The 27,838-nt window shown below is 38.0% G+C and overlaps 6 protein-coding genes across 7 annotated transcripts; 4 read left to right on the top strand and 2 right to left on the bottom strand.

The window, feature by feature from the left end:
- The first annotated feature begins 158 nt into the window (after positions 1–158).
- Positions 159–5,770, top strand: LOC106434266 (PH, RCC1 and FYVE domains-containing protein 1-like). The gene is made up of 9 exons (XM_013875106.3): positions 159–625; positions 1,105–1,191; positions 1,380–1,469; positions 1,911–1,991; positions 2,109–2,303; positions 2,375–4,495; positions 4,733–4,879; positions 4,963–5,345; positions 5,422–5,770. The coding sequence occupies exons 1-9, from the start codon at positions 554–556 to the stop codon at positions 5,555–5,557; spliced, it is 3,312 nt and encodes a 1,103-aa protein (XP_013730560.1). The 5' UTR covers positions 159–553; the 3' UTR covers positions 5,558–5,770.
- Positions 5,771–6,392: 622 nt separating this feature from the next.
- On the top strand, positions 6,393–8,991 carry LOC106434281 (rhodanese-like/PpiC domain-containing protein 12, chloroplastic). Its single transcript, XM_013875123.2, has 8 exons — positions 6,393–6,673; positions 6,746–6,862; positions 7,231–7,322; positions 7,632–7,732; positions 7,815–7,919; positions 8,115–8,223; positions 8,653–8,703; positions 8,789–8,991. The coding sequence occupies exons 1-8, from the start codon at positions 6,436–6,438 to the stop codon at positions 8,867–8,869; spliced, it is 894 nt and encodes a 297-aa protein (XP_013730577.2). The 5' UTR covers positions 6,393–6,435; the 3' UTR covers positions 8,870–8,991.
- Positions 8,992–9,105: 114 nt separating this feature from the next.
- LOC106434272 (polyadenylate-binding protein RBP47B') lies at positions 9,106–11,714 on the bottom strand. Its single transcript, XM_013875113.3, has 8 exons — positions 11,481–11,714; positions 10,472–10,949; positions 10,283–10,389; positions 10,072–10,202; positions 9,890–9,980; positions 9,644–9,790; positions 9,466–9,563; positions 9,106–9,377 (listed from the first exon to the last, which is right to left on the bottom strand). Exons 1-8 carry the CDS (start codon positions 11,622–11,624, stop codon positions 9,281–9,283), a joined length of 1,293 nt encoding a protein of 430 aa, XP_013730567.2. The 5' UTR covers positions 11,625–11,714; the 3' UTR covers positions 9,106–9,280.
- Positions 11,715–11,905: 191 nt separating this feature from the next.
- On the top strand, positions 11,906–15,377 carry LOC106434292. The gene has a single exon (XM_048771448.1). It carries the CDS (start codon positions 14,110–14,112, stop codon positions 15,067–15,069), a length of 960 nt encoding a protein of 319 aa, XP_048627405.1. The 5' UTR covers positions 11,906–14,109; the 3' UTR covers positions 15,070–15,377.
- A 660-nt stretch (positions 15,378–16,037) lies between these two features.
- LOC106434257 (ARM REPEAT PROTEIN INTERACTING WITH ABF2) lies at positions 16,038–21,451 on the top strand. Of its 2 annotated transcripts, none has more exons than XM_013875096.3 (19): positions 16,038–17,505; positions 17,579–17,739; positions 17,858–18,030; positions 18,101–18,221; positions 18,294–18,368; positions 18,442–18,536; positions 18,639–18,714; positions 18,822–18,929; positions 19,066–19,194; positions 19,289–19,357; positions 19,470–19,529; positions 19,711–19,834; positions 19,945–20,084; positions 20,168–20,231; positions 20,312–20,391; positions 20,536–20,600; positions 20,685–20,802; positions 20,880–21,004; positions 21,081–21,451. In XM_013875096.3, the coding sequence occupies exons 1-19, from the start codon at positions 17,256–17,258 to the stop codon at positions 21,178–21,180; spliced, it is 2,133 nt and encodes a 710-aa protein (XP_013730550.2). In that variant the 5' UTR covers positions 16,038–17,255; the 3' UTR covers positions 21,181–21,451. The 2 variants fall into 2 exon arrangements, with proteins under 2 accessions (XP_013730550.2, XP_013730559.2); XM_013875105.3 differs by having other exon boundaries at positions 16,042–17,505; positions 17,582–17,739.
- A 495-nt stretch (positions 21,452–21,946) lies between these two features.
- Positions 21,947–22,836, bottom strand: BNAA03G07530D. Its single transcript, XM_013884779.3, has one exon. The coding sequence runs from the start codon at positions 22,725–22,727 to the stop codon at positions 22,119–22,121; it is 609 nt and encodes a 202-aa protein (XP_013740233.1). The 5' UTR covers positions 22,728–22,836; the 3' UTR covers positions 21,947–22,118.
- Positions 22,837–27,838: the final 5,002 nt, after the last annotated feature.

Raw genomic sequence — 27,838 nt, 5'->3', positions numbered from 1 at the left:
ATAATAACCCTCTCGGTCATTTAGAAGGTTTGATAATCATAACCGGCTCTAAAAATTTTGAACCGAACTGAACCGAATCGAATTGAACCGAACCGAGCACGTAATTGACGATGATGGTAAAGCAGAAAAATAAAGTAATCTTTCTCTCTAGTCAGAGTCTGCCTTTTGGTCTCTCTCTCTCTCTCTCTCTCGCTATAAACTGGGATCAATGATGGCATGTCTCTAGATTCTCTTTCTCTCCTTCTCAACCCCTCACGCGATTCAAAAGAGTCCATTATTATTCAGGATCCAGAGCACACACACACACACACACATTTGCCTTTGTATACTTTTCGATTTGAGCGGCGCCACTTGTTCAGGGATCGATTTCGAATCTGCACGAGCTGAATTCGAAGCTGCTCTGCTCGGAATTCAAACCGTAGATCATCGATTCATAGCTATGCGGAGAGGATTTCGTGTTCCAACGACGACGTATTCTTTCGATTCATCGCATTTCAGCTCGAGCAGTGTGACTCAAGGGGTTTGCTACTGAGAGGAAAAACTTTTTGTGTTTATGTCGAGGAACGCACGGATGACATCGGATCTTAGCAGAGCCGGCGGCCCAGTTGCGAGGGATGTTGAGCAGGTCAATTCGGCGATGTTGCTATTTATAGTCAATCTAGGTCTTTGTTTTGTGATTCCATTGCTATAATTAGGTTTCAAGTTCTAGTGAATCTGTGGAATTGCGAATTTGAGAAGTTAGGCGTTCGAATTCTAGGTTAGTGACGAGGTTTAGCTAAGTACTTAAGACTCTTAAGTCCACTTTTGGAGTCTCCAAGCTTGAGTCAAAGCTATATAATTTAGTTCGTGAGTTCTTAGCAAGTCTTGTTAGAGTTATATCGAGTGAAGTTTCTTAGAATGTAGTATTTGATCATCTCCATTTAAAATCTTATCCCCTTGTTCAGGTTCATCTTGTCGTTTTGATAGTTTTTTAGTGTGTGCGTCCACTGCTTCTTCTCTTTGTTAAAGTTTTATTTATATAATTGTTTCTTAGCTGACATCAACCATTTCCAAAATATTCCACCTTTTGTTTATTTACGGGTTTCTTTTAACGATTTGGCTCAGGCTATCACTGCTCTGAAAAAGGGAGCTTATTTGCTCAAGTATGGAAGAAGGGGAAAGCCCAAGTTCTGTCCGTTTCGCCTTTCTAATGTAAGTCTTGTTCCTTTCGTTTCCTTAAGTTCTATGCAAGATTTTTTCGGCAACTTTCCATTCTTTTTTAAACTGAGGATTCTTTATGAGCCTATAGAGTCCTTTTGCGTTGTTATATTGCCTCTATGCCGCTTGATGTATGCGGGGGTCTTGTTGTTCTGTGTCTTAATAAATAGTTTGGCTTGTAGGATGAATCTGTGTTGATATGGTTCTCGGGGAACGAAGAGAAACATTTGAAGCTGAGCCATGTTTCCAGGATCATATCTGGGCAGCGTACTGTAAGTTTTGACATTTGTGGACAATGTCAGTTAATTCTCCCTTAAACTGGCAATCAATGTTCAGAATTAAGTTTCGTGAGACTAGTTCTAGTTTTTTTTTCATTGCGTTTATTTGGTTGGATCTCTATTTCTGCGGAGTAGGAGTGTCATCTCATGGTTGTCTTTGAGCTCTACTGTCATTTTTCTGAGGCGGATTGTCCTCCTAATGTGATCTGAATTTGCTCTTTTCTTACTGTCGTTTCTTCAACATAAACTCACAAGAATGTTTGTTGATTATGCTACGCTTGATTGGATTCATTTTTTTTTTCATTTTCCTTTAGCAAGGCAGGTCGGTCTGGATTTGACTTCCATCGCACTTTCTTTAGTCGTATGTTGCAATTTTAGATCTTGCATATCTAATGTGCTATTCTGATAAGTCTTGCAATGGTGTTTCTCTTGCAGCCTATTTTCCAGAGATATCCACGTCCAGAGAAAGAATATCAATCCTTCTCGCTGATATATAACGAGAGGTCATTGGATGTGGTGAGTTTTTTTTTATAGTATATTCTTTTTCTAGGTTCCTCTATGAATCATTATTATTCCATTACTAAAATGTCTGTTATTATTGAAAGATCATTAATTAAGAATTTTATTTCATAGATATGCAAGGATAAAGATGAGGCTGAAGTGTGGTTTAGTGGTTTAAAAGCCTTAATCTCTCGTTGCCATCAACGGAGATGGAGAACCGAATCAAGAAGTGATGGGACTCCATCCGAAGCTACTAGTCCAAGGACATACACCCGGAGAAGCTCCCCTTTGCATTCTCCATTTAGCAGCAATGAAAGTTTCCTGAAGGTACTAGAATGAAATATCCCGTTTCATTTTTGTGCATGTCTTAACTAAGGCAATCTTATGTTACCTTTCAGGATGGCTCTAACCACCATCGTCTTCACAGTCCATATGAGAGTCCGCCTAAGAATGGCATTGATAAGGCATTTTCAGACATGTCGTTGTATGCACTTCCTCCAAAAGGATTTTTTCCCTCAGATCCGGCAGCTATTTCGGTTCACTCTTTGTCATCTGGAGCCTCTGATTCGGTACATGGTCATATGAAAGGTATGAGTATGGATGCTTTTAGAGTTAGTCTGTCAAGTGCGATCAGTTCTTCGAGCCATGGTTCTGGTCATGATGATGGAGATGCGTTGGGAGACGTTTTCATTTGGGGAGAAGGAATAGGTGAAGGTGTTTTAGGTGGTGGAAGCCATAGAGTTGGAAGTTCGTTTGAGATCAAAATGGATTCCTTAGTGCCAAAAGCTTTAGAATCTTCTATAGTACTTGATGTCCAGAATATTGCTTGTGGTGGACAGCATGCTGTCCTTGTCACAAAACAAGGAGAAACTTTTTCTTGGGGAGAGGAATCAGAGGGTAGACTTGGCCATGGTGTAGATTCTAATGTTCAACATCCGAAGCTTATTGATGCACTCGGTACCACAAATATTGAGCTTGTAGCATGTGGCGAATACCATAGCTGTGCAGTTTCTCTATCGGGGGATTTGTATACCTGGGGTAAAGGAGATTTTGGTATTCTGGGACATGGAAATGAAGTTAGTCACTGGATCCCGAAAAGAGTGAACTTTCTTATGGAAGGGATACATGTATCATCCATCGCCTGTGGACCTTACCACACAGCTGTTGTGACTTCTGCTGGGCAGTTGTTCACTTTTGGTGATGGGACCTTTGGTGTTTTAGGACATGGAGACAAGAAAAGTGTTTTCATACCTAGAGAGGTAGACTCTTTGAAAGGTCTTCGCACTGTCAGGGCAGCCTGCGGTGTATGGCACACAGCCGCAGTTGTAGAAGTCATGGTTGGAAGCTCGAGTTCTAGTAACTGCTCCTCAGGAAAGCTCTTTACATGGGGTGATGGTGACAAGGGTCGTCTTGGGCACGGTGACAAAGAACCAAAACTTGTGCCTACCTGTGTCGCAGCTCTTGTAGAACCCAATTTTTGTCAAGTTGCGTGTGGACATAGCCTAACAGTTGCCCTAACAACATCGGGCAATGTCTATACTATGGGTAGCCCTGTTTATGGTCAGCTTGGAAACCCACATGCTGATGGAAAGGTACCAGCTCGTGTTGAAGGTAAACTTCACAAGAGTTTTGTCGAAGAAATTGCTTGCGGTGCTTATCATGTTGCAGTTTTAACTGCAAAGACTGAGGTTTACACATGGGGAAAAGGATCAAATGGTAGACTTGGCCATGGGGATGTAGATGATAGAAATTCACCAACATTGGTTGAGTCGCTTAGGGATAAACAGGTGAAAAGTATTGCATGTGGTTCTAACTTTACCGCGGCTGTCTGCCTACATAAGTGGGCATCAGGGATGGACCAGTCCATGTGTTCAGGTTGCCGTCAGCCTTTCAATTTAAGGAGAAAGCGACACAACTGCTATAACTGTGGACTTGTGTTCTGCCACTCTTGCAGTAGTAAAAAGTCCCTGAAGGCGTGTATGGCACCCAACCAGAACAAACCATTTCGAGTGTGTGACAAGTGTTTTAACAAATTGAAAAAGGCCATGGAAGCTGATGGATCGTCTCATTCTTCTTTGAGTCGAAGAGAAAGTGTCAACCAGGGGTCAGATGCAATTGACAGAGATGACAAGTTGGATTCTAGATCCGACGGACAGTTAACTAGATTCTCATTGTTGGAGCCCGTGAGGCAAGTGGACAACCGATCCAAGAAGAATAAGAAATACGAGTTTAACAGTAGTCGTGTCTCACCAGTACCAGGCTCTCAGCGGGGTTCACTGAACATAACCAAGTCTTTTAATCCAACTTTTGGAGTATCAAAGAAATTCTTTTCAGCGTCTGTTCCAGGCTCCCGAATTGCGTCTCGTGCAACTTCACCAATATCAAGACGTCCAAGCCCACCTCGCTCAACAACGCCAACTCCAACTCTTTCGGGGCTAATTACACCGAGAATTGTCGTGGATGATACCAAGAGAACCAATGATAACGTAAGCCAGGAGGTGCTTATGCTAAGATCACAAGTAAGCTGCTTTCCACACTCTAATTCATGTTCCTCATACCGTAATTGTTCACTCTTTAATGCATTACACATATAGCAGGAAAACATAGTTTGTGAGCTCATGCTATTTTGTTTTCGATTAGACATAGATTCTGGATTTCACTCAGTTAAGGGATATAGAACTTTTGCTAAATAGAGCCATTATCTCTCTTTCGTTGCAATTTGCCTTTGTTAATTCACTAGCAAACGATTATCACAGGTTGAAAATCTTACACGGAAGGCACAGCTTCAAGAAGTTGAACTAGAAAGAACAACCAAACAGCTAAAGGAAGCACTAGCAATAGCTAGCGAAGAAACAGCGAGATGCAAGGCAGCGAAAGATGTGATTAAATCACTTACTGCTCAGGTAAACTTTTTCATCTGTGCGCTTTTTAATTGAATGAAAATTGATGTGTGGAACTTATTGATTGTTTCATTAAAATCATGCAGTTGAAAGACATGGCCGAAAGGTTACCTGTTGGATCAGTCCGGACAATCAAGTCTCCTTCTCATAATTCGTTTGGTTCAAGTCCTGATTACGTTGCCCCTTCTTCTAACTCCTTAAACCGCCCAAACAGTCGAGGAAGTGATCCTGATGGTCCAAACACCATCCCAATGTTTGCTAACGGGGCCAGCACGCCTGTTTTCGATGGTGCAAGTTTTCGACAGCAAGCGAATCATGCTGCTGAATCAATAAATAGAAACAGCACACGAGCAAAAGAAAGTGAAGCTCGTAATGAAAATGAATGGGTTGAACAAGATGAACCTGGTGTGTACATCACTCTCACTGCCTTACCGGGAGGTGCTAGGGATCTCAAACGCGTCCGTTTCAGGTACAATTCTTTTCTCTTTCTTCTTTTAAAGTTGATGATGAAATGAACATAATCCTAGGATTATTGGTGATGACAGCCGAAAGAGGTTTAGCGAGAAACAAGCAGAAGAGTGGTGGGCAGAGAATAGAGGACGAGTTTACGAACAATACAATGTACGCCTAGTCGTTGACAAATCCAGTGTCGGTGTAGGAAGTGAAGACTTGGCTCATTGATATCGTTTGTTATATACACTCATCTTTTTTTAACACGAGTTTTCATAGGTTGGTTTATTGGAGGTTATAACAAAAACAAAAGTGAGATTAGGAGTGATTCCACCATCTTCTTTCATTATAGTTTGGGTGTTTTCTCTTTGTATATTCATTTGTAAATTCTATAAGCATACACTGTCTTTGTCTCCATAAATGCATGCTATCATTGATGTTGAATTTGAAACAGTACTAATGGGTTACAGCAGATTGTGAAGCAAAGAAGAAAGTTGCCACAACATCTCTTTATTTTTGTTTCATGCTTTGTGTTCAGATTTAGATCAGGTTAGAGCAGATTGTGAAACAGACAATTCTCACTTTGTCTGTCTTCGTATTCGCGCATGCATGTCTTCATTCATTGAATTTTACCAAAAATTTTCACTTTGCTGTATCTTCCGTCATCCGGATTCTATTCGTTCTGGAATGGACTATTTGCAATGTTTTAGTTCCATGCAAAGAGGTGATAACACTTTTTTAATTTACCAAAAAAATATTTGCGCATGCATATCTTGTCATTCATTGAATTTTTAATATGTGTGTGTGTGAATAGTCTAGAAGTTTTTCTTCCATGAACGAACGGAGGGAGTGAGTAAATAACAAGAGAAAATTAAATTTTATATTTACACTCCACCTCTGATTTAATAAATTACTATTTATTCCACAAAGTTTAGTGATTAATCAGAAAAACCCTAGAAACTATGCGATTCCAAGAATTATAAAAAGTGGAGACCCTAATCAGTAATTATTATAGATTAAAATCATGGGGTCCACCACATTCACACACTTAAGTAAGTGGTGACCTCTCTACTCTCACACGCTTGAACTCGTTATTAATTAGACCCAAAATGTTAAGAGTAACCGGAAGTCTCTCAGCGGTATCATCTCCGGCGGCGGTAACTTTCTCCGCCGCACTGAGACTCTCCGTTGCCCACACTCTCGCTTTCTCATCTCCTCCTCCACATCCCCGCTGCCTCTCCACGTTCTCTCGTTCACTTATCGGCAGACGCATCTCTTCGCTCCGACCACGCGTTCCTTCAATGTACCCGATTAGGCTCTCTGGCTTCTCGGCTCTCAAAGCGAGAGGTATCTCTTCTGTTTCTCTCCCCTTGCTGTTGATATCAAAGACTTGATCTTTTTTTTTTGTTTTGTTGGCAGCTTCGTTTAGCAGTAGTGGGAGTAGTAGTCCAAGCAGAGAGATTCTGGTGCAGCATGTGCTTGTTAAGGAGGGTGATTCTGAGCTCTTTGCTGAACTCCAGAAGCGAATCTTGGATGGTCTGCTTCCTTTAATCTCTTTTTCATCCCCCGTTTAGATATTTTCATTCTTAGATGAGATTAAGCTTTTGTTTCAACATAGTCACATAGTAAAACTTATATATTCAGACAATGTTCTGTTTTTTTTCTGCGAGTAGATTTGTCGGAATGGAACCAAACTTGTGTCAAAATGTTATCTTTATCCTTAAATTTTTTTAATTGTTTTTAGGGTTAGATAGTTTGGTAACTGAGATAAAGAAAAATGTGGAAACATAGGGCACTGATTACATTTATGATTTTCTCGTTACTTGAGTGTCACTTTATTTTATTTTTGTGATCGAAGATTAAGGGTGTGTACTGATTTTTTCAAGTAACGTTTTGTCGTGAAGGAGAGGATATGAGTGATCTTGCAGCTGAGTACTCGATTTGTCCATCCAAGAAGGATGGTGGTATACTTGGATGGGTGAAATTGGGTCAAATGGTATGCTCTCTTTTCCATAGTTTTTTCCATTTCTTTTGGTTATGAGAGTGAATGTGAGATTGGTATTGGTATTGCATTGACCCCTTCAGATCTATAGCCTATAGGACCCTCGTTGTTACATAAGCAATTGGATGATGTTATGATTGCTGGTGAAACTTTTAGTGTTGACATCTATGTGCAAATGGAACTGGTAGAATGAAACTAACAATAGAAGTAATTCCACAATGTTTTGGACTTTTCTCACGGAAGAATTTTGGCTAGGTTCTGCTGCAATATGAGAATGATTAACTATTTTATATTGTTTCTCAGGTACCAGAGTTTGAGGAAGCTGCGTTTAAAGCAGAGCCGAATCATGTGGTCAGGTGTAAAACCCAATTTGGCTGGCACTTATTGCAAGTTCTATCTGAGAGGTAATTCTTCTGAAAAAAACATCCTTCGTTTTCTATTGAATGTTGTATATTTTTGTTTAACGGGAAAATGTTATATTGACAGGGAACCTGTGAAAGACATCCAGGTGGAGGAGCTGCATTCCAAAATGCAAGATCCAGTTTTCATGGAAGAGGCTCAGTTAATTGATGTCAGAGAACCTGACGAGATGTAAGTTCCTTTCATTTCTCATCTTGACATACGTTTTCTTCTTCACCGAATCCCAATAAATTAGCTTTGTATACTCTAAACATATTACAATATTTTGATTTCCAGAGTTTGATTCTTGTGCCATTTAGAATAAAGGACAAGTATTCCATAGTGGTTTCACATTGTTTTTCTGTTTTGTTTTACCACTGGTACCAGAGCCACAGCATCCTTGCCAGGATTTAAAGTGTTCCCGCTCCGCCAATTCGGAACATGGGCACCAGACATCACTTCAAAGCTGAACCCTGAGAAGGATACATTCGTCCTGGTATGTTCAGTCTCATCCGCTCATACATATGATATAAGCTTTGAAATAGTTCACAGGCTCAACTCTTAGATGTAGGTCTACCGTATCTAGTGTTAGGAGTTGGTTAGAGAGTAGTTAGTGAGGGTTAGGTTTATATTTTATAAGTATGTCAGGTAATTTTGGGTGTGGAGTTTGTATGAATTTCGTTGGGCTTTTAATTGAGAATTGAAAACCTCTCAAATATCAAAGTCTCTCTCTGGTTTGGTTGAACTGGAAAAAAAATTTACTGATCATAACTTTGTTTTCGAACATTTCTCCATGGACTAAAAGCTTGCAAAACACCCATCTTACTGTGATCTAAAGATTTAAAGGTCACTTGAACAAAGAAACTCTGTTGCTGGAACTTCTCTTTTTAAGTTCTTTGATTCGTGGCCTTTGTTTTGCATGCAGTGTAAGGTTGGTGGCAGGTCGATGCAGGTTGCGAACTGGCTGCAGTCTCAGGTAAAAAAAGAAGCTTTTCTGCTCCTAATATTGGTTTGTTGACATCCTGATGTGTGTTGATGGGTGTGTTGTCTTTGTTCCTCAGGGCTTCAAGAGTGTGTACAATGTGGCTGGTGGAATACAAGCCTATTCCCTCAAGGTTGACCCATCAATTCCTACTTACTGACACTGCCACATCAGAGAGTTCTAGATCATCCCATGCAATTTACTCTCTTTATTAAAAAGATTTTTCTATCGTTAATCCAAATAATTGCCAATCGTATTCGGGGAATTCATTTTTAACAGTAAGTGCCTGTTTTCGATAAAATTCAAATCACATAAAAACTGACGCGTAATGAGAGATAATCACTCGAAGCACCTTTCTTTTTCTTTAGAGACTACTTTATTGAAAAGCAAACAGAGAAGCATAGAACATCATAGTTTCCAGAAAGTCGGAAGATTCACAACTCTGTATTGTAACTACGATCCTAATGGTACATTACATTAAAAAAAAATCTCAAACAAGGAAAACAATCAAACAAAGAGCAGTGAATTGACACATTGAACATCTAAAAAAAAGCCACCGTCCTAGTTGCAATCATTTTCCCAATTGTGATGAGAGTGCTGAGGTACGCTGCCACAGTAGCCGTCCTAATATGGCATTTGCGTGAACCGAAAGGGAAACTGCATTTAACCTACAAGTGCGCAAAGAAACAATAAATTAGGCATTTAACTAGTCACCCACTCAGGTAGAAACGTGTAAGAAAGTAAGAAGAAGTTTACTTTTCTACATCAGGAGTGGCCATAGGATCATATAACTCTTGTTCTGCCCCAGCAACTCCACCAGCCGCAGAGTTTGTAACTTCTTCTGTAGCCTCTCCCTGAATAAATTTCAACCATAAAAGCATAAGTATTCACATACTGCAAAAGAATAAATAAGTTTTTAACTTCAGTTCTTTACCTGTTGCGGATACTGAGGATAGCCGTATCCACCGTATGCATACACGGATGGGTCTTGAGCTGCCCCATAAGCATAGGCTTCATAGCCTTGTCCGTAACCATAGTACCCATTCCATTGACTTGGATCTGCTTGTGTGACGTAACCATCCTATAACAAATACCAAAGATCGTCGATGACATTCAGTGAACCACCGAGTAATATGAGGCTCTACATCATATAAGTATAGGTTATAACGAAAGTTTTCACCTGTCCTGGATTTTTACTCCAAGAGATGCGAATTGCTTGTTGACCAATCACATGTCCCTGCATTTTTTGAATGGCTTCTTCAGCAGAAGGCCTGGGGGTCAGCAAGGGGCAGAAGAAGTAAAAGATATTAGTGAACATGGAAGCAACCACATGTGAAGTCTGAGTTTTGCTGAATGTTTTACCTGGTCTTGAATTGAACATAACCGTATCCTTTTGTTGCAGGTATGTTGACATAAATAACCTCTCCTAATGGCGAGAATGCTTTCTTCAGCTCTTCCTCTGTAACATTCGGGTCCAGATTTGCAATCAAAACCTTTACACCAAAACCAATGCATGTGTTTAAAGTAGGAGAAACTTCGAGAAGAAAGCTCGAGCTTTTCAGATAAAACTAACCGTCGTACAGGTGATGTCATTTTCAGGTGCAAGCACCTGCGCTGGTTGAGCAACGTATGCTGGAGCAGCAGCTGCAGATGGGACTGGTACTGGAACCGGATAAGCAGCTAAAAAAAGAGCTTCTAATCAGATAAACCAAAAACAAAATTCTATTTAACATAATTCAAATCATGTGTTTTGTTCTCATACCTTTGGTGACATACTGTTGCTGAACCCCAACGGTTTTTCTAGGCGTTGCCACGCTGATACGCATAGGCCTTGTTGAGCAATACAAACCATTCATTTCAGACATCGCTTTGTTCCTTTCACTTTCGTCAGCAAACTTAACAAACCCGTAACCTTTCGAACGTCCGGTACTTGGATCAGTAACAACCTTGGCACCTCTAACGGAAGAGTAGTGAACACGGAATGTCTCGTGAAGGAGATAATCAGTAACATCTGGCGCTAAGTCTCCAACAAAGATAGAATGATCGGGTCCAGCATCTACTTTCTGGCCAGAACCAAAAGAAGCCCAGTTTAAGCGGAAAGCTACTTCCGTTCCAGGCATCAGTGTCCCATTATACGTCTGAAGCGTTCTCTCTGCTGCTGCGTGGGATACAAACTCTATGAAACCGTACCCTTCTGGCTGGCCTGTGATCTTGTTACGTATTACCTTAACAGAAACGAGCTGCACATATATGGATACGCAGATCATTATAGGAGCATACATAATAAAAACTGTGGACATCAAACATGGTGATAACCTTAAAAGACTCAGACTTTCAATTAAGAGTAAGAAAGAGACCGTCTCATAGAACGCACCAAGGTGTATCTATACAATAGTAACAATACTTAACATCCCCAAAACTAAAGAATCTGCTTCATCTATTCACAAACAGCAAATAAACCCTATCAACGGCACATATATGGATATAAACATATTTTACCACACTTAACAATTAGAAGCATACCTATAAACTGTGGGCATCAAAAATGGTGAGAGCCTTTAAACCATATTGAAAGACTCAGACTTTCAATGAAGGGTAAGCAATAGAGCTCACCAGGTATCTATACAACACTTTAACATCCCCAAAACCAAAGTAATCTCATTTTATCTATTCCTAAACCAAACCCAGAGGAAACTAGAGCTGTGAATTGGAAGTATACAAAGTCACAGCAACAAGCAGAGGAGCTGAGGGGAGAAGAGAATAAGGTTTACCTCGCCGGTTTGGGAGAAGCAGGAAGTGAGATAATTCTCGTCGACCCAGTACTGCAAATCTCCAATCCAAAGGGTTCGTACTTCTTCAAGCGTCTGCGGATGGTGATACCCTCCTTGCTGCTGCGGAGGCATCATCATCGCCATCGTCTCTTTTTGATTCCCTTTGCGGCGAAAATGTAACCTGAACACACACGTCGGCGGCGATATATCCCGGCCGATCTAAATATTGATTTGCGGATTATTTAGTGAATTAACGGGTCGCCCGCAAACCCGGTATTGGGCCTATCCCGCGGGTTTTAGCCCAAATTGGACTTCACTACTTTGACTTATTAATAAGTCAAAAAAGTCACGGTTACTTTTTTTGTCTTACCAATTGACTCTGTTTCGGGCCTTTCGGCGGTGAAAAACAAGAGTCTGGGACCCTCTGTCTCATTTAGAGGTTTAGTCTTGATAAGATTTCGGATTTATGGGTTGTATTCTTATATTTTATTTGTGTTTTCTTTTAAACTTCATTTTATGCAATAATTTTGGTTATATTGATTCACTGAATAAAAAAAAAGTTCATATGCTCTACTAGAAGTTTTGTTAATGCATATCAATAAAGAAAGAAGTTTATAAATTTGAAATAAAACAGTTTATATGGCCTACTTTGAGGTAGTCTAAAAATTTCATGCCAACCTAATAAAGTTATTACAAAACGGATTGGATGTAGAAAATTATATACATTAACTATTTTTTTGAACAATATATAGTAACTATCAAAGCGAATAAAAATGCAATGTTTTTATGTCAAAATAAAAAATGGTGATGATTATATTATTTTTGATAAAATAGTTAACTAGAGAGCAAAGTTTGTTACAAAAAAAAAAATTGGTGTTTCGATTACTAAACTCTGCAAGAAAAAAACACATGAAAAAATATGGGTATAATATTGTAGAAAAGTTTTCTAATGCTTAAATTAGTAAATAACCCCATGAAATATGAGTAAATATCTTAAAGGAATGGAAAGGAGAAGGTAAGTTTTGTGAATAATTGTGATGGCAGAACTAAAAAGAAAAGCAATAGTGTATTTATGTTGTTTGGATGAGCTATTTTTGGTTAAAGCTAAAAATAATAATGTCTTTGAAGAAGAACATATGTGTGACATTCTGTAGTTAAACATAAACTCTGGTATCTTCAAAATAAATAGCATTTACATGACAAATAAATACAACATTTTCTAGATTGTGTTAGGGGTTTTCAAACAGATATTATGAATTGTGATTGTAGTACAATTAAATCATTTACATACGTGGAGTAGAAGCTCAACAACATTAACCACATATGCAGTATGCTTGGCTCTGAGTGGATGGATGCATGTGCTATGCTTTGTGGCATTGAGAATCGTTTAGTACGTTATCAATGATTCTAACGTGGTCAAAGTCAAAGCTATCTACGCTTTGTTTCTATCATACATTACAAGTTACAACCAATAATGTCTTCATTTAATTATTGGGGTCACTTCATTTTATCCTTGACCATCTTGATGTTTATATAAATACAAACACAGTGAATTCAATTATTTTATTTTGGGGGGACATCTTCGTTATAATTTTTTTCTTTCAACACACCTTCATTCTTGTTTCTAATAAATTACAGTGAACATTTGGGGTTCTCTTTCTTTCCAGATTCAGTTTGGTTAATTTGCTCTTGATAAAATTGTAGGACTGCAGCTGAATTATCACCTGATTGAATGAAATTATGCGAAATTGCTTATTTTATCAATTTCATTAAAAATCAAAAGAAAATATGCTACTTTAGTTTTGATGAGTAATGAATGAGATGGATTTATTTCATTTTTTATGTTCCATTCCGATTATTGGAATCAAACAGAAACTAGTAGATTTCGTTCTTGTTTCAGTTTCAATCTGATTCTACTTGGTTCAATTTCTATTTGATTTAGGTTGGGTTTAGTTTCCAAGTGGACGTAAAAACTTCACATGTTATTTTCAAATTATTGTCTAAATTAATATTTGATACCAATGAAATTATAAACACAACATCTCCTAACAAGTATGGCTCCGTTACTGGCTAATGATTGGTCAAAGGAAGTAGTATTGAGAATTGAGATACTGTATATGAGGTAGGTTGGAATTTTGTACTTTGCGTTGCATGGAAATGGAAAGTTAATGATAAACAGTGACATGTGTTTTAAAATCTTTGGTAACATCGCTGTCTGCACTGTTGTAGAAAAATTTAAAAGAAAAAATACAATAGCTATAACAAAAGAAGCATATTGTACTACTTAAGGGGTGCAATTTGTCATTTGGAGTTAACAATAATAGTAATGTAGTATTTTGTTTTGGCAATGATAATAGCTACAACAATCTGCACCATAACTTAAGGTTAGCAATGATATGATCTCGTGTGTTGAAATGTACCTGTATTCACATGGCAACGACCCCAAGTTCATGTGAGGACATGTGTTCACTATTCATTTATCTCTCTCCACTTTCCTTCGGTCAAACCTCATCTACAATTTTTTTTAAAGAAATATTGTCTGATAATATAACAAATCATGGAAACAAATAAGATAATGGATACTATAATATTACAATGCATCTCCCAATCAATGTGAGTAATATTTTAAATGCGACTTGCATGTTCATTATCATCTAATCTTTCATCTCTCGTAGGTCCTTCTTCTTCTTACAGCTCTGTAACTTGTCTGCTTCTTCTGTTTGTCCATGTGGTCTTACCTCTCTCTCTCTCTCTTTGTATATATTATCCTCATCATTACTTTCTGAATCTTCACTTCTCTCTCTCTCTCTCTCCCAACGTCCGTTACGTTTGTACGATCATGGCATCAGCTGAAACATCGACAATGGCGGATGCTAACATGGTTTTCATGATGGAGGCACCACCGTCGGGACCTCGCATTTCCTTCTCCGCTGATCTGTCATCATCAGACAGCGATGGAGATTACATCTGCATCAACCCGAAGAATCTCTTACCGGGAAAAGTAGAACAAGACAAGAGCTCATCAAAAGCCGGAGACTTTGAGTTTCTGTCGAATACCCAAACAATGCTCACCGCCGACGAGTTGTTCTCCGAAGGAAAGTTTCTTCCTTTCCGGCACGTCAAACATTATTCAGAGAAGCTTCAAAATGTTACATTGAAAACAAAAGCCGAAGAAGAAGAAGAAGAACAAGAAGAAGATCGTAAGGTAGTGAAAGAGGAGACTGTTAATAACAGCAACAGAGGAAGCTGGTTTCTTGACGACGACCCTTCTCCTCGTCCACCAAAGTGCACTGTGTTGTGGAAAGAGCTGTTGCGGCTAAAGAAACAGAGGAACAACACGAAGGCATTGTCTCTCTCGCCGTCGTCTTCTTCGAGCTCGACTTCGTCGTCTTCGAGCTCTATTGGGGATGCGGTGAAGAAGGAGGAGAGAGAGAAGGAAGGGAAGAGAGGTAAGAAAGGGTTAGAGAGAACGAGATCTATGACTATGAGGATAAGACCGATGATTCATGTTCCTGTCTGTACACCACCTTCTAAGCCTCCTCTGTTTCCTCTAAGGCTTCACAAAAACAAAGTAGAGAGACGAACTTGATGATGGAAATTGTTTTGTGATTAGATGGATTGTGTGTTTTGTTGAGTTTTTTGTGATTGAGATCTGATGTGTGTTGACATTTTATAAATGTGAATGACATTTTCATACCCTAACACAATAAAATATTCATCATTAGTATGATTTTCATCTCATTATATTGAAAGTGTTTGTCTTGTTGTATCTCTGTCTGTTTGTATCTAAGCCAAAGATCAAATATTTTGGGTTAGACTTTTGATGGTTCGTTAGTTTAAAGTGTTTAAGATCTGAGAAAGTGAGAGAGACAAAAGAGTTAAATGCCAAAACTAATGGAAAAAAAAGGCAAGACAGGAGAGTACAGTGATGTGCAGATGTTTTGTTGTTAGATCCTTTTTCTCTCAAGCAAGAATCCACCAAGTGACTCTGCTCAACGTTTATAAGTACATGGTCCACTCTTCTGAAACTCTAGCCTCACGTTTTAAACCCAAAACCAAACTAATCTCTATACATCTTTTCATAATATCCAATTCAGTTTTGATCATTTATAACTTCCAATTAATATATCGCTGCTGGGTTGTCTTCTATCATTTCACAACGATATAGAGAGATACAACAAAGAATGGATTGACCACAAAACATATGAATATAAGTAACTTACCTAAAGTGTGCATGTAAGTCGCAAGTACTGAAGAAGTGTGCATATTAAACAGTTCAGGATGAGCTATGAATACTGTAATAAAACTCCTTTATTTCCCCAACTTTAAATCGTCTAGTATCTCTTTTTGTTCCTTTTGTTTCTTCAAAGTTAAAAAAGAGAGCTGGGCGACGCCATTCATTAAAGAAATGCTTCCTTTCTCCCTCTTAAATTAAAGAACTAATATGTCACTTTGATATTTTATTCAACACTTTTCAAACACGTCTCACTTTGTGGCAGACCACATTGAGTCCAAAAGCCTTCTACTTGTTTCTTTTCTTTTTTTTTCCCGTCAATATGATTTTATATATTAAAGGATATGGGCCAAGCCCAGAAACATTACAATAAAAGCCCATACTAAAACTAAACCCAATAAACCAACTGGGCCCATAACCTTCCGGCCCAACTTGAGAAACCCTAATCTCCCACCAGGAGAGAGAGCAGCCGCGTCGAATGAACAGCTTTTCCAAAGCAAGGACACGTGTTGCCATCCTCGACAACGAGGGGCACGTGTCACACGGACGACTCATCTCCACCACCTCTCATCTTCGCCGGAGATCCAGCCTTCGGATCTCTCGGCCAAAACGGAGCACCGCAGCTCCGCCAAACCTCACCTCAAACATCTTTGGGCCTCTTAAACCGGAGAGCATCGATCGCCATGGCAAGAGCTCCCCCAACACAGTTCACCGCAACCACCCAAAGAAACAAACGCATGCAACTTGAACCGATTCCACCGGAGAGCCTCACTCCCTCCGGCCATAACACAAACAAACCTAAACCTAAGCGATGAGAAAAAAATAAACTAAAAGGACGAAACCCTAAAGGACTAGGGGACGAGATCCGGCGACGCGAAGCTGTGAAAGCCTTCACCCCCCGGGGACTAGAGCCGACGACGACGGAACTAAGGAAGCTTCCCCGCCGCGGATGCAAAGTCCGGCGATGACGGATCTATGAGAGCCTCCGTCTCCCGGAAACCGAAAAACTCAACTTAACTATCCCCTCCTTCCCGCAAACCGCGTCGTGACTCCAGAACCACAACCACGCGATTGTTGGGTGACCAGAGCTCCGACAGACAGAAATCGGAGGAGAAGAAGAGGAAACAACGACCGGTGATTTATTCTGAAGGAAGAAAAGACTCCGGCGGCGGCACGGACGCTCACGCGCCGACCGACCGCCGGAACCCAAAAATACTCTCTAACTTTCTCTCGCCTTCTGTATGACCGTTTACTTGTTTCTTTTCTTAAAACCATATAAATAAAGAAAATGAAATTTAGCAAAAGTGCACACAACCTGGTTTCCTTTCCGTCCTGGGATTATCTTTCCGATACACAGGCGTAGTTTAGCACATACTCATTTCCGGTACCGAGCGCAAATTAGCTTCACGTGGCAAGAAAAACATTCAAAATTATCAAAGGAGTAAATCCCCAAAGTACCCCTGTTCTCTCGTCTGCCTTGATTGATTTCAAAAAACGTTTCCTCTTCTTCATCTTCCTTCTCTGATCTCCTCTTGTTAACGATGGAGCAACAAAGAGGAAGCCGGAGCTTTCCGGAGCGCAAGGGACAGAAGAGGAAACTAGAGGAAGGACCACCCGCAGAGGATCCACAGATCTCTTCCTCAACCACCACCGACGCAGCCCCTCACGCTGCGCTTCTCAGCGAAGTCGCTGCTCAAGTCTCCGTTCTAAACTCCGCCTTCTCCTGGAAAGAATCCGATCGCGCCGCCGCAAAGCGCGCAGCTCAAGTCCTGGCTGAGCTCGCCAAAAACGGTGAACATCAGTCTCCTATAGCTTCACTTTTCTTCGGTTTCTTATTATCTCTTAGCGAACCTTCGATGTTCAGCAGATGATTTAGTGAGCGTGATTGTCGACGGAGGTGCTGTTCCTGCTCTCACGACGCATCTACAGCCCCCGCCGTACTGTGAAGGAGACTTAGCTCACAAGCCGTTTGAACATGAGGTCGAGAAAGGAAGCGCCTTTGCGCTTGGTCTTCTCGCAATTAAGGTTTTGGTCCCAAGTTTAGTTTTTTAAAGCAACTTTTGGTAATAAAGTTTCTATGTTTATATTCGGAGGGGACTATGTACAGTTTGTGTGATCACGTTGTGGAATTGATTACTTACAGCCAGAGTATCAGAACCTGATAGTAGACAAAGGAGCTTTACCTCATCTCGTGGATCTCTTGAAGAGAAGCAAAGATTCCTCCACTTCTCGAGCCCTTAATAGTGTTATTAGAAGAGCGGCTGATGCCATTACTAATCTAGCTCACGAGAACAGCAGCATCAAGACCCGTGTCAGGTCAGCTTATTTTTCTAAGTGGTTTCCTCCTTTTCAGTACAACTATCCTCCTGACTTTTTGACAAAACAGGCTAGAAGGCGGTATTCCACCTCTCGTGGAGTTGCTTGAGTATTCTGATTCCAAGGTTCAGCGAGCAGCAGCAGGGGCGTTGCGAACGCTTGCGTTTAAAAACGATGATAACAAGAACCTGGTAAGTATTGCTGTCTTATAGCTTCTACTTAGATTTTTGGACGGAGTGTGTTTTGATTGTCTACTTTTGCAGATAGTTGAATGCAATGCTCTTCCCACGCTCATTCTAATGCTTGGATCAGAGGATGCTGCTATACATTACGAAGCGGTTAGGATTCTTTTACTGCGTCGAGAGTTTTCATAATCAACTCTTTTGCTACTTATCTGAGTCATGCTTTTAGGTTGGAGTTATAGGCAATCTAGTTCATTCGTCTCCGAACATTAAAAAAGAGGTTATTTCTTCTGGGGCGTTGCAACCTGTCATTGGTCTTCTCAGGTATGTGGAAACTCGTCATTTTGATTTAAATGGTTAAGCATAGAGTTGTTACTGTTAACCTTAGTGACGTTCTTGTTGTTTCTTGTATTTTGTCTATTTCAGCTCATGTTGCCCTGAGAGCCAAAGAGAGGCGGCTTTATTACTTGGACAGTTTGCCTCTACTGATTCTGATTGTAAGGTACTATTTCATCTCTATCCTCAGTTCGTTTGCTATCCACCAAAGCATAAACTCTTTCTGCTTGGTTGTACTAGGTGTAAGCTGTTTTTTCTTCTGTTGATTTTCAGGTTCACATTGTTCAAAGGGGTGCTGTTCGTCCTTTGATTGAAATGCTTCAGTCAGCGGATGTTCAGTTGAAGGAGATGTCGGCCTTTGCACTGGGAAGATTGGCCCAGGTTCCTCTTTTAAACCTTTGTTAGTTTGAGCCGCTGTAAAATTGTAACCTCGCTCTTTAGGCTTAAAACCAATGAGCTATATTAAAATTACAAAACTGTTATGTCTTTTAATTCTCTAGCATACTCTTTGTCGCAGGATTCCCACAACCAAGCCGGTATTGCTCATAGTGGTGGTTTAGAACCTTTATTGAAGCTTCTCAGTTCAAGAAATGGATCCTTGCAACACAATGCTGCCTTTGCTCTTTATGGCCTTGCCGATAATGAGGTGCGTTGAATGCTGCTACCTTCCGTATATGTTATAATTAGGATGCAAAATTCCTTATTAAATTGGTTATTGATCCCCATTTTTCTCCCCGTAGGATAATGTGTCGGGTTTTATCAGGGTGGGAGGTGTCCAAAAGCTACAGGATGAAGAGTTTATTGTTCAAGTATGTGAATCATATCGTCATTTTTCTTTTAGTGGCTATATACTGAAATTTCTTAGCAGCTGTATTTGTTTTACTCTCTCGTTGGATGTTTCTAATGTACAATGTTTCTTAGGCAACTAAAGATTGTGTCTCCAAAACATTGAAGAGGTTGGAGGAGAAGATTCATGGAAGAGTAAGTAAAATTTTACCTGTCTTTAAACTTGTTACTTCCATCTCTGGTGATTAAAAAAATACACAAATGCACGGTTTGTAGTAAAACTGATGTATCCTGGTCTAGTGTCTGAAACTTTGTTTAAGTTTAGTATTTCTCTATGGAACCTTTGAAACTTATGTGCTTTGGATTTCCTTTGTAGGTTCTAAGGCATCTGTTGTACCAAATGCGCATTTCTGAGAAGTCTATCCAAAGACGAGTTGCTCTCGCTCTTGCTCATTTCTGTTCACCGGAAGATCAGAGAACCGTATTCATAGATGAGAATGGCATGTGACAGATTTTTTTGAATTTATGATGTTAAGACTTTTAACGCTTTAACCATTAAGTTTAAATGTTCTTTCTGCAATTCTTTTTATATTGAGCTGTCTTTTGACAGGGTTGGAGTTGCTACTTGGTCTTCTTGGTTCTACAAACACTAAGCAGCAACTCGATGGCGCTGCAGCATTGTACAGATTAGCAAATAAATCCATGGCACTTTCTCCAGTTGATGCTGCTCCTCCTTCCCCAACACAAAGGGTGAGTCACCTTCTTGCTTCAGTTCTCCATTACGTAAGTTGTGGAAGTCTCAGTGCATCATTCTGTTTATCTTTTTGTGACAGGTTTATCTCGGAGAGCAATATGTAAATAGTGCAACGCTGTCTGATGTAACTTTTCTAGTCGAAGGTAATCATATTACTCAGAAAATTGCAGCAGTCTTGTTAGCTCCAAACACCATATGTAAAACAGAAAAGATCATACTGCAGGAAGGAGATTCTATGCACACAGAATTTGTCTGCTGGCTTCTTCAGATGCATTTCGCGCAATGTTTGATGGTGGTTACCGAGTAAGTGAACTATTATGTTCTTTTTGAAAAACATCTACTAGCTATAATGACTATTATCTATGAAACTCTGCTTCTCTGTCAAAGGAATACATGGATAATTATGTAAACATGTCTCATTCAGTTTGTGCTTCGTTTATACCATAGGAAAAAGACGCTAGAGATATTGAGATTCCGAATATTAAATGGGAGGTTTTTGAGTTAATGATGAGGTATGACGAGTTTCTACAAGCTTCTAGACTGAGAACTTTCGTCATATACATGTAACTAACTCACACTTGAACTGTGATCTTCAGGTTTATATACACTGGATCAGTCGACATAACAATTGAGATATCACAAGATCTTCTGAGAGCAGCGGATCAGTATCTCTTGGAGGGTCTGAAGCGACTCTGTGAATACACAATTGCTCAGGTGAGTCAGAACAATGGAAAATGATGTGGTTTGCATTATAATTCTGGAAATCTAACACGGTTGCTTATGAATGAAAGGATATAACGTTGGAAAACATAGGAAGCATGTACGATCTCTCAGAAGCATTCCACGCGATGTCGCTGAGGCAAGCTTGTATATTGTTCATCCTGGAGCATTTCGAAAAACTGAGTTCAATGCATGGGTAATATGAAGTACCTCTCTCTTACTCTCACAGTCTTTGGCCTATATATCTGAAACATAGTGGATGAAAAATGCAGGCAGAACGAGCTGGTGCAGCGAACAATACCAGAGATAAGAGAGTACTTCTGTAGAGCTCTAACAAAATCTACTACAAACCTGCAAAGCCTGAGGTTGTAGAATGTGGAGGAAGGAGGCTGCACCTAACTAGAGAGGCAAGTAGACAAGGACTATCTATATATAGAGAGAGCCGCTATTAGAGTTGGTCTTTATCATCCTGTCCTATCTTGATTTGTTTTAGTAATTTTCTGTGCGTTTGGTTCAATCTTAGCCATTGTATTATATTATTAATCTCTTCTGATAACAGTCGGTCTTCAAAGAAACCGCCACTTTTGTATCCAAAACACCATATTATGGTGAAACTTCCATTATTCAATCCACTGTCCAACAATCCTGTGTCAGAAGCAAATATACTTTTCTGTAGGTTTGTTGACCTGTCGATGATGAGATATGTATATTGGTGGTGACTAATGACTTATTTTCTGATGACCAATCATATAATCACAAGTGAGAAAAATGAATATTATTGAGACTCGAATATAACATTATATAATCACAAGTGATTTAATCCCATAGTAAATTCTCTCAAGGAGTCTGCTTCCCCCATCAAAGCTCTTGAGATGGCAAGTAATGACATAACAGCTTGTGTAAAAGCAAAACTAGATCTTAACAAGTTTAATTTGTCTGAGAAGGAGCTGAAAGATGAGGAATGTGTCCAACTTTAGTTAGTTATTCTGTTTTAAACCCATTTCATTCAACAGTGATGGAGTGTGTAAAATGTAACACTCATGTCTCCCACTTGCTCATACATACTTTCCAGAAACATGTTAAATTGTTTGTGGAAGAAGAAACATATAATTAAAGCAATGCTACTGAAGTAAAATGATACCCAAAAAAATGCATTTGATAGATAAAAAGCTTATCTGAATGTATTAATAAAATCAGAAAACAAAGCAAAGAAGTTTCAATAATCCAAATCCCTCAAGCAGAACAACAATACTAAAACACAGAGTTGCAGAAATCAAAACCTCAAATTTCAATTTCACACAACAATAACATCAGATCCTCCTACCCCTCCTGGTAGTAGCAGTAACAGTCTTCATCGCACTAACATCAACATTCAAAGGAACCGGAGGCTTCTTATTCTCCTTCTTCATACTCCTCAGCGAATACCTCGGCGCCGTCGCCGTCATCTCAACCATCGTCGTCTTCTTCTTAACGGTCCCTCTTCTCTTAGTCGTCATAGGCTCGACTCCAAGATTGTAAGGAGTTCCTTTCACTACAGTATCTTCACCTTTCTTCCTCCTCAGCCTCTCGTTCCTCCTGGCGGAATACTCATCGTAGAACCTCCCTCTCTCGAACACCGGAGCCACCTCCGAGTTCGCAGCCATATGCTCCAGACTCGAGGCTCTGGATTTCACTTCTTCCTGAGCGAACTCTTTCTCCACCATCTTCGCCATCGCGTGGATCTCGCTTGAGATCGAGGAGTACTCGACCGGGAGGTTCGATTCCAGATCCGCAGCGTTACGTTTCTGGAACTTCGCGAGGCCTGGAGGTGTTCGGAGAATCGATGAAGAAGAGGAGTTGGAGAGGACTTGGCGTGATCGGAGACGGAGGGGAGATTTGGGAAGCGGTGGTTTCAGGTAAGAAGTTCTCATCCTCGACATCGTCTTCTTCTTCTTCTCAAAGCTTTGTTTGAACACAAAGAGATTCAAAGAGACAGGGGAGAGAGAGATTTTGTCTGATTTATTATCATTTTTGGAGGAGCGCTCCCTAACGGTTATATCTGTCTTGATCCGACGGCTAAGATTGCTCCAATATTCAAATTGAAAAGAAAAAAAAATCCGGGTCTAATTATGTTTGAAGCGTTTTTATAACATTAAAGCATTAATTAGATAACTTACCTTATTGGGAGGATTCGCCTTGAATTAAAGATAGAAGTTCAGGAATGTTAAATATGGTTACCAAGAAGACTAGACTACAAAATAAAATCTAGGTGACTTTAAGTCTTTCATCTTGTGAATGAATCTGTCGAAGAGAAATAAAGATGGTCTTATCATTATATGGATTTTGATATTAACTAGAGCTGACGTTTCTATGTAAATTTTGTTGAGAGGTTAAGAGTCTTTGATGTTATCCACATTTTCATTGCCCTGTACAGTTTGACTTAGCTGAAACTTATTGTAAGGTGGTATAGTCTCTAGTCTATTTCATCCCCAGCTCCTTTGCCATCTACCCAAAGCTCTTTGTTTTTTTTTCCGGTTTGGTTACCATACTAATGTGATAGGTAGTTTGATTTGTTAAATTGTATACACGAAATATGATGAGAAGATAACTTAATCTGTTACTTCATACAAACCTCAAACTATGAAAAGAATAGCCTCTTTAGTTTCTCTTTTATCAAGCGTCAAGTCAACTCATTGCCCTGTTAATGGGTTCTTGAAGTACTCTGAAGTGATATAAACATTGCTTCCTGCATATTCATCACTCGTTTTCTCAGCTCAGTCACCAGGGAACATACAAAAGTCCAAGATCCATTTGACCATTTCACTGTTAACAAACATCCACAAACAACTCTTGTTCGAATATGTTCTGCTTCCTTGATGTGGACTCATGGACCTCTATTACCTTAACTAATTGGGTTTCTTTTACGGCCTGGTTTTCAAGTAAAACAAGTTAATTATACTCAAGTGAACCATTCCTCGGGAGTAAAGACAGATTTATTATTTAACCACTAGGTGATTTATCCGCGCAAAGAGCGCGGACATGAATATTTTCAAAAAACTAAAGCATAATCATCTGGATAATATTGTTATTGTTGTTAGTTTTAATTTTTATTTTTTTGTGTATTATTTGTTATTTTAATTAAAATTCTAATTAATGAATTATTTAGGTGTGTTGTTATTGTTTTGCAAAATATTTAACTTGGTAACGACATTTATTTTTGAAATTGTAATATGGTTTAAATTTTGTACAGTTAGTTAATAAAAAATTATTTTGGTTGAATATTTTAGTTTCAATAAAAAATTTAAAAACCTTAATTAGTTAACAATTAATAAAATAAAAAATCTAATAACTGAAGAAGATATTTCTTGTTTAAATCCATTGTGGATGAAAATTTCATAACATAAAATAACACTACAGTAAAAACAAAATAACTGAAGTGAAAATAATACATTATCAAATTTGTTAGTCTAAACACCCAAATGTTTCTTTATATTTTGAAAACTTTCTATAGAAAAATAAAAATGCATTAAAAATCTCATATTAGTTATGAACATGCAGGTTTTACCAACAAGACCCTTTACTGGTCCGACCATGATCATTTGGGAGATTTCATTTACCAAAGAATTGGATGGCATACCACCCTGATCTGGTGCATGCTTAGAATCCAGAGGCGGTGTTCGCGAACGATCTGATCTCATATCAATCAGGTATAGACTATTACCAAAGACATATATTCTTATATATAATTATATAAAAACATAGTTCAATTATATTAGTTTTTATTAATTTAAAGTAAAGAGTGAAAACACATTTACGAAGTTACTTACAAAGATTTAGCAAAAAACATAAATAAGTGGTAAACAAGTTAAAAAAAATATTTAGAAAATAACTGGCAAATAATTTGAAAACATTTAGCAAAAACTTATAAGTAATTCTAAAATAAACATCTTGTTAATTTAAATCTATACAATTGATTGATTGAAAAAAATTATCATGGGTCAGATCATATTCCCAAATTTTATTAAGCAATTAATTATCAAACTTACAATATATCTAAAATAAATTTCAAATTTTCCATAACTAACCTTTTTATGTAAATGTTTATGATAGTAAAATTTAAATTCAGTAGGTACATAAGCTGTATTAGAACCCTAAGCAGTCTTAAAATAAATCTTGGCTGAGAGATCATGGAACTTTCACAGTCAGACAAAGGCTCAACGACATCTCTGATCTTTTTCAAGCAGGTCTCACAACCAGGTTCATTATTGGCCCATGCATGATCACATGGGAAAACTGGTTCATGAATCACAAAACGTACATCAGACGTTTCTGAACTGAATGGCAAACCATCCTGATTTGGTAGAGGCTCAGCAGAATCCATAAGAGGTTTACCTGAACGATCCCATGATGGGTCACTCTGGGATTATCGCTAGGGGAATAGGGTCTTGAACCTTATGGCTGATGAGCTTAACCTGATTATCTGTGTCTTCCCTGATTTAGGACATGCAGATGTCGAAGAGATATATGAGTTGGTCTCGGACGCGATTGACGCCCTTGTTGGTCTAGTGGAAGACAGAGGCAAGCTGATGGTGAGGGTACTTGAGGACCAAGATTCAGACAAAATAAGTACAAGTTCAACTTCTGATGGCATGGGTCAGGTTCATCATTTACTTGATACTTGTCTACTATGATCAAGTTGATGAAAAGATGACGCTATTAATATAGTATTAATGAATTTGATGAAAATATACACTTTCTAATATAGTTAAGATTTTTAAGTGTCTGACTTGTGAATATTGGAAGGATCTATCTATCTATGCTAAGATCATCTATATTATTAAAAGAGAAGTACTCATTAAAAAATACTCCTAAGTTTTCTAACTTATTTACACTTCCATGCCACTGAGAATTAAATTAAACTACTTATTTTAATATTGTATTTTCCAGTTAAATTAATAAAATTTCCTTAATCAAATTTAAACTTAATATCATTAAATGAACCTATCTATTTTAATGCTCGTCTTTTCCAGTTAAATTAATGAGTTTTTCTTAATCAAATTTAATAATTATCTTGACGAAAAACAAAGACTATAAATAATTTACTATTAATAAAATTATGAAATTATTTACAATTTGATGGCTAATTCATCGCCCTTTTTATATGTTAAATTTTTCATAGAAGTTTAAAAATCATTGTATTTCCTTTAAACATGTATAACTAATTTATAATCTTTTATGCTATACTAAGTCATAATATAATATTTTTTCATATTTTACATTAATAACCATTGTTTTTATATATCGTCTACAATTCTCTAATTACGTCTATTTGTTCAATTTTTTATATGATATCGAATATTCGTCATAAATAGATGATTTAAGATGCTAACAAAATATTTAGTTGGTGAATATAGGGTTTGATTGGTGACATGTGGTAGGATTGATTAAGTTTGAGTTAAGCTTGTAACTCAAAAATGTTACCAATCATGCATTAAATTTATTTTTTTGATTTTAAGTTTGATTTAAGATGTGTTGTGGTTGAGTTACAACTTTGACTTAAACCTTTCATAAAATTGCTAACTCAAAACATAAACCTACATCAACCAAAATCCAATGTTTTAGGAGTTGAGTTACAAATTTAATTAATTTTTCTATTTTTTTTAAAAAAAAAATCGTGAACTACCACAAAAGAAAATCGTGAACAGAGTGTACTCTACCTAAATTTAGGCTAGTCAAAGATTTTATAATCTTTCTTGTTCCTAAGTTTTTGAATTATTCACGTTTAGTCAATTATACAAAACATTAAGCATAAATTCTATTTGATAATTCACAAAAAAATACCAGTCACAAAATTCTATATATATTGACCTAAGTTATTTCATTTAATTTAACTTATTATTGATATTAAAATAAATATTATTAGTAGTTATTATAATACTTAGAAAATTATATATACTGAAAATTATTTTTTAAACTTTTATACTTATTTTAAAAAAATTATTTTTATTTATTTAAAATATAGCTTAATAAAAAAATGTTTATTTCTCTGTTTTTATATTCAATTTTTTTTATTCAGAACTCTTACTGCAACTTATACATCAAAAATGTTACCAGTCACAAGTTTTAATAAAATGATAACTTTTATTTTTACTGTAAAACTTACCACATAAACTTACCGTTTTTACCACATACTTTTTACTGCAAGTTACATCGAACTATAAATCATATTGTAATTCAACTCTAATACTACATGTCACCAGTCGGAGCCATAATACATCAAATATTACAAATGCATCATTTAGTTAAATAAATAACTAAAAAGCAAAAATTCAGACCCGCGCTGGCGCGCGGATCAGGTCTAGTTATAGGTTATATTATACTTTGGTGTGAAACTGGAACTTCGGTTACAGATCTGGTTTAGTCAACTTCGGTTTAATTATCTTATTTACAATTCAGGTCATCTGTTAGACCAACGAAACTATCGTATCGTGACTATATGTAAGGCATTATGCCACTTTCTGAAAATTAATCAAATTAAAACCTAATTACTATTTAATCTTCTTCTTTCTCTGTCTATCGTCATCATCATTCACTTTCATCAACACCATTATAATTGTAATTTTGAGGATTTAGCCCTTTGTCATTTTGTATGCTGAGTAAAAGCATATACCGAGATGAAAGAGGACGATATAAGAACATGAAAGTACAAATAGATTACCTTGTCAAACAAGCAAACTCTGAGAATTCACGTCGGTGGATTATAACTAAGTTGCCTACAAGTTGGAAGAGCTATTTTCCCTGGGTATTTGTGAAAATCGTAATAACTTTTAAGCTCTTCCAACTTGCAATAATTTTTAAAAATCGTAATCAATAACCAGTGTAGCTGGAGAGAGCAAGGTAAAACAGTCTCGACCTTTGGGGGGAGCCTATAGTTTGATAGATGTACCTAGGAGTGGGCATTTTACCCGAAATCCGAAGTGGCACCCGAACCCGATCCGAAAAACCCGAACCGAAATCCGAACCGAAGTAGCAAAATATCCGAACGGGTATT

Source organism: Brassica napus, chromosome A3 (assembly GCF_020379485.1).
Source record: "Brassica napus cultivar Da-Ae chromosome A3, Da-Ae, whole genome shotgun sequence".
Lineage (NCBI taxonomy): Eukaryota > Viridiplantae > Streptophyta > Magnoliopsida > Brassicales > Brassicaceae > Brassica > Brassica napus.
Note: the sequence above shows the minus strand (reverse complement) of the source record. Positions and strands in the feature narration are given on the sequence as shown.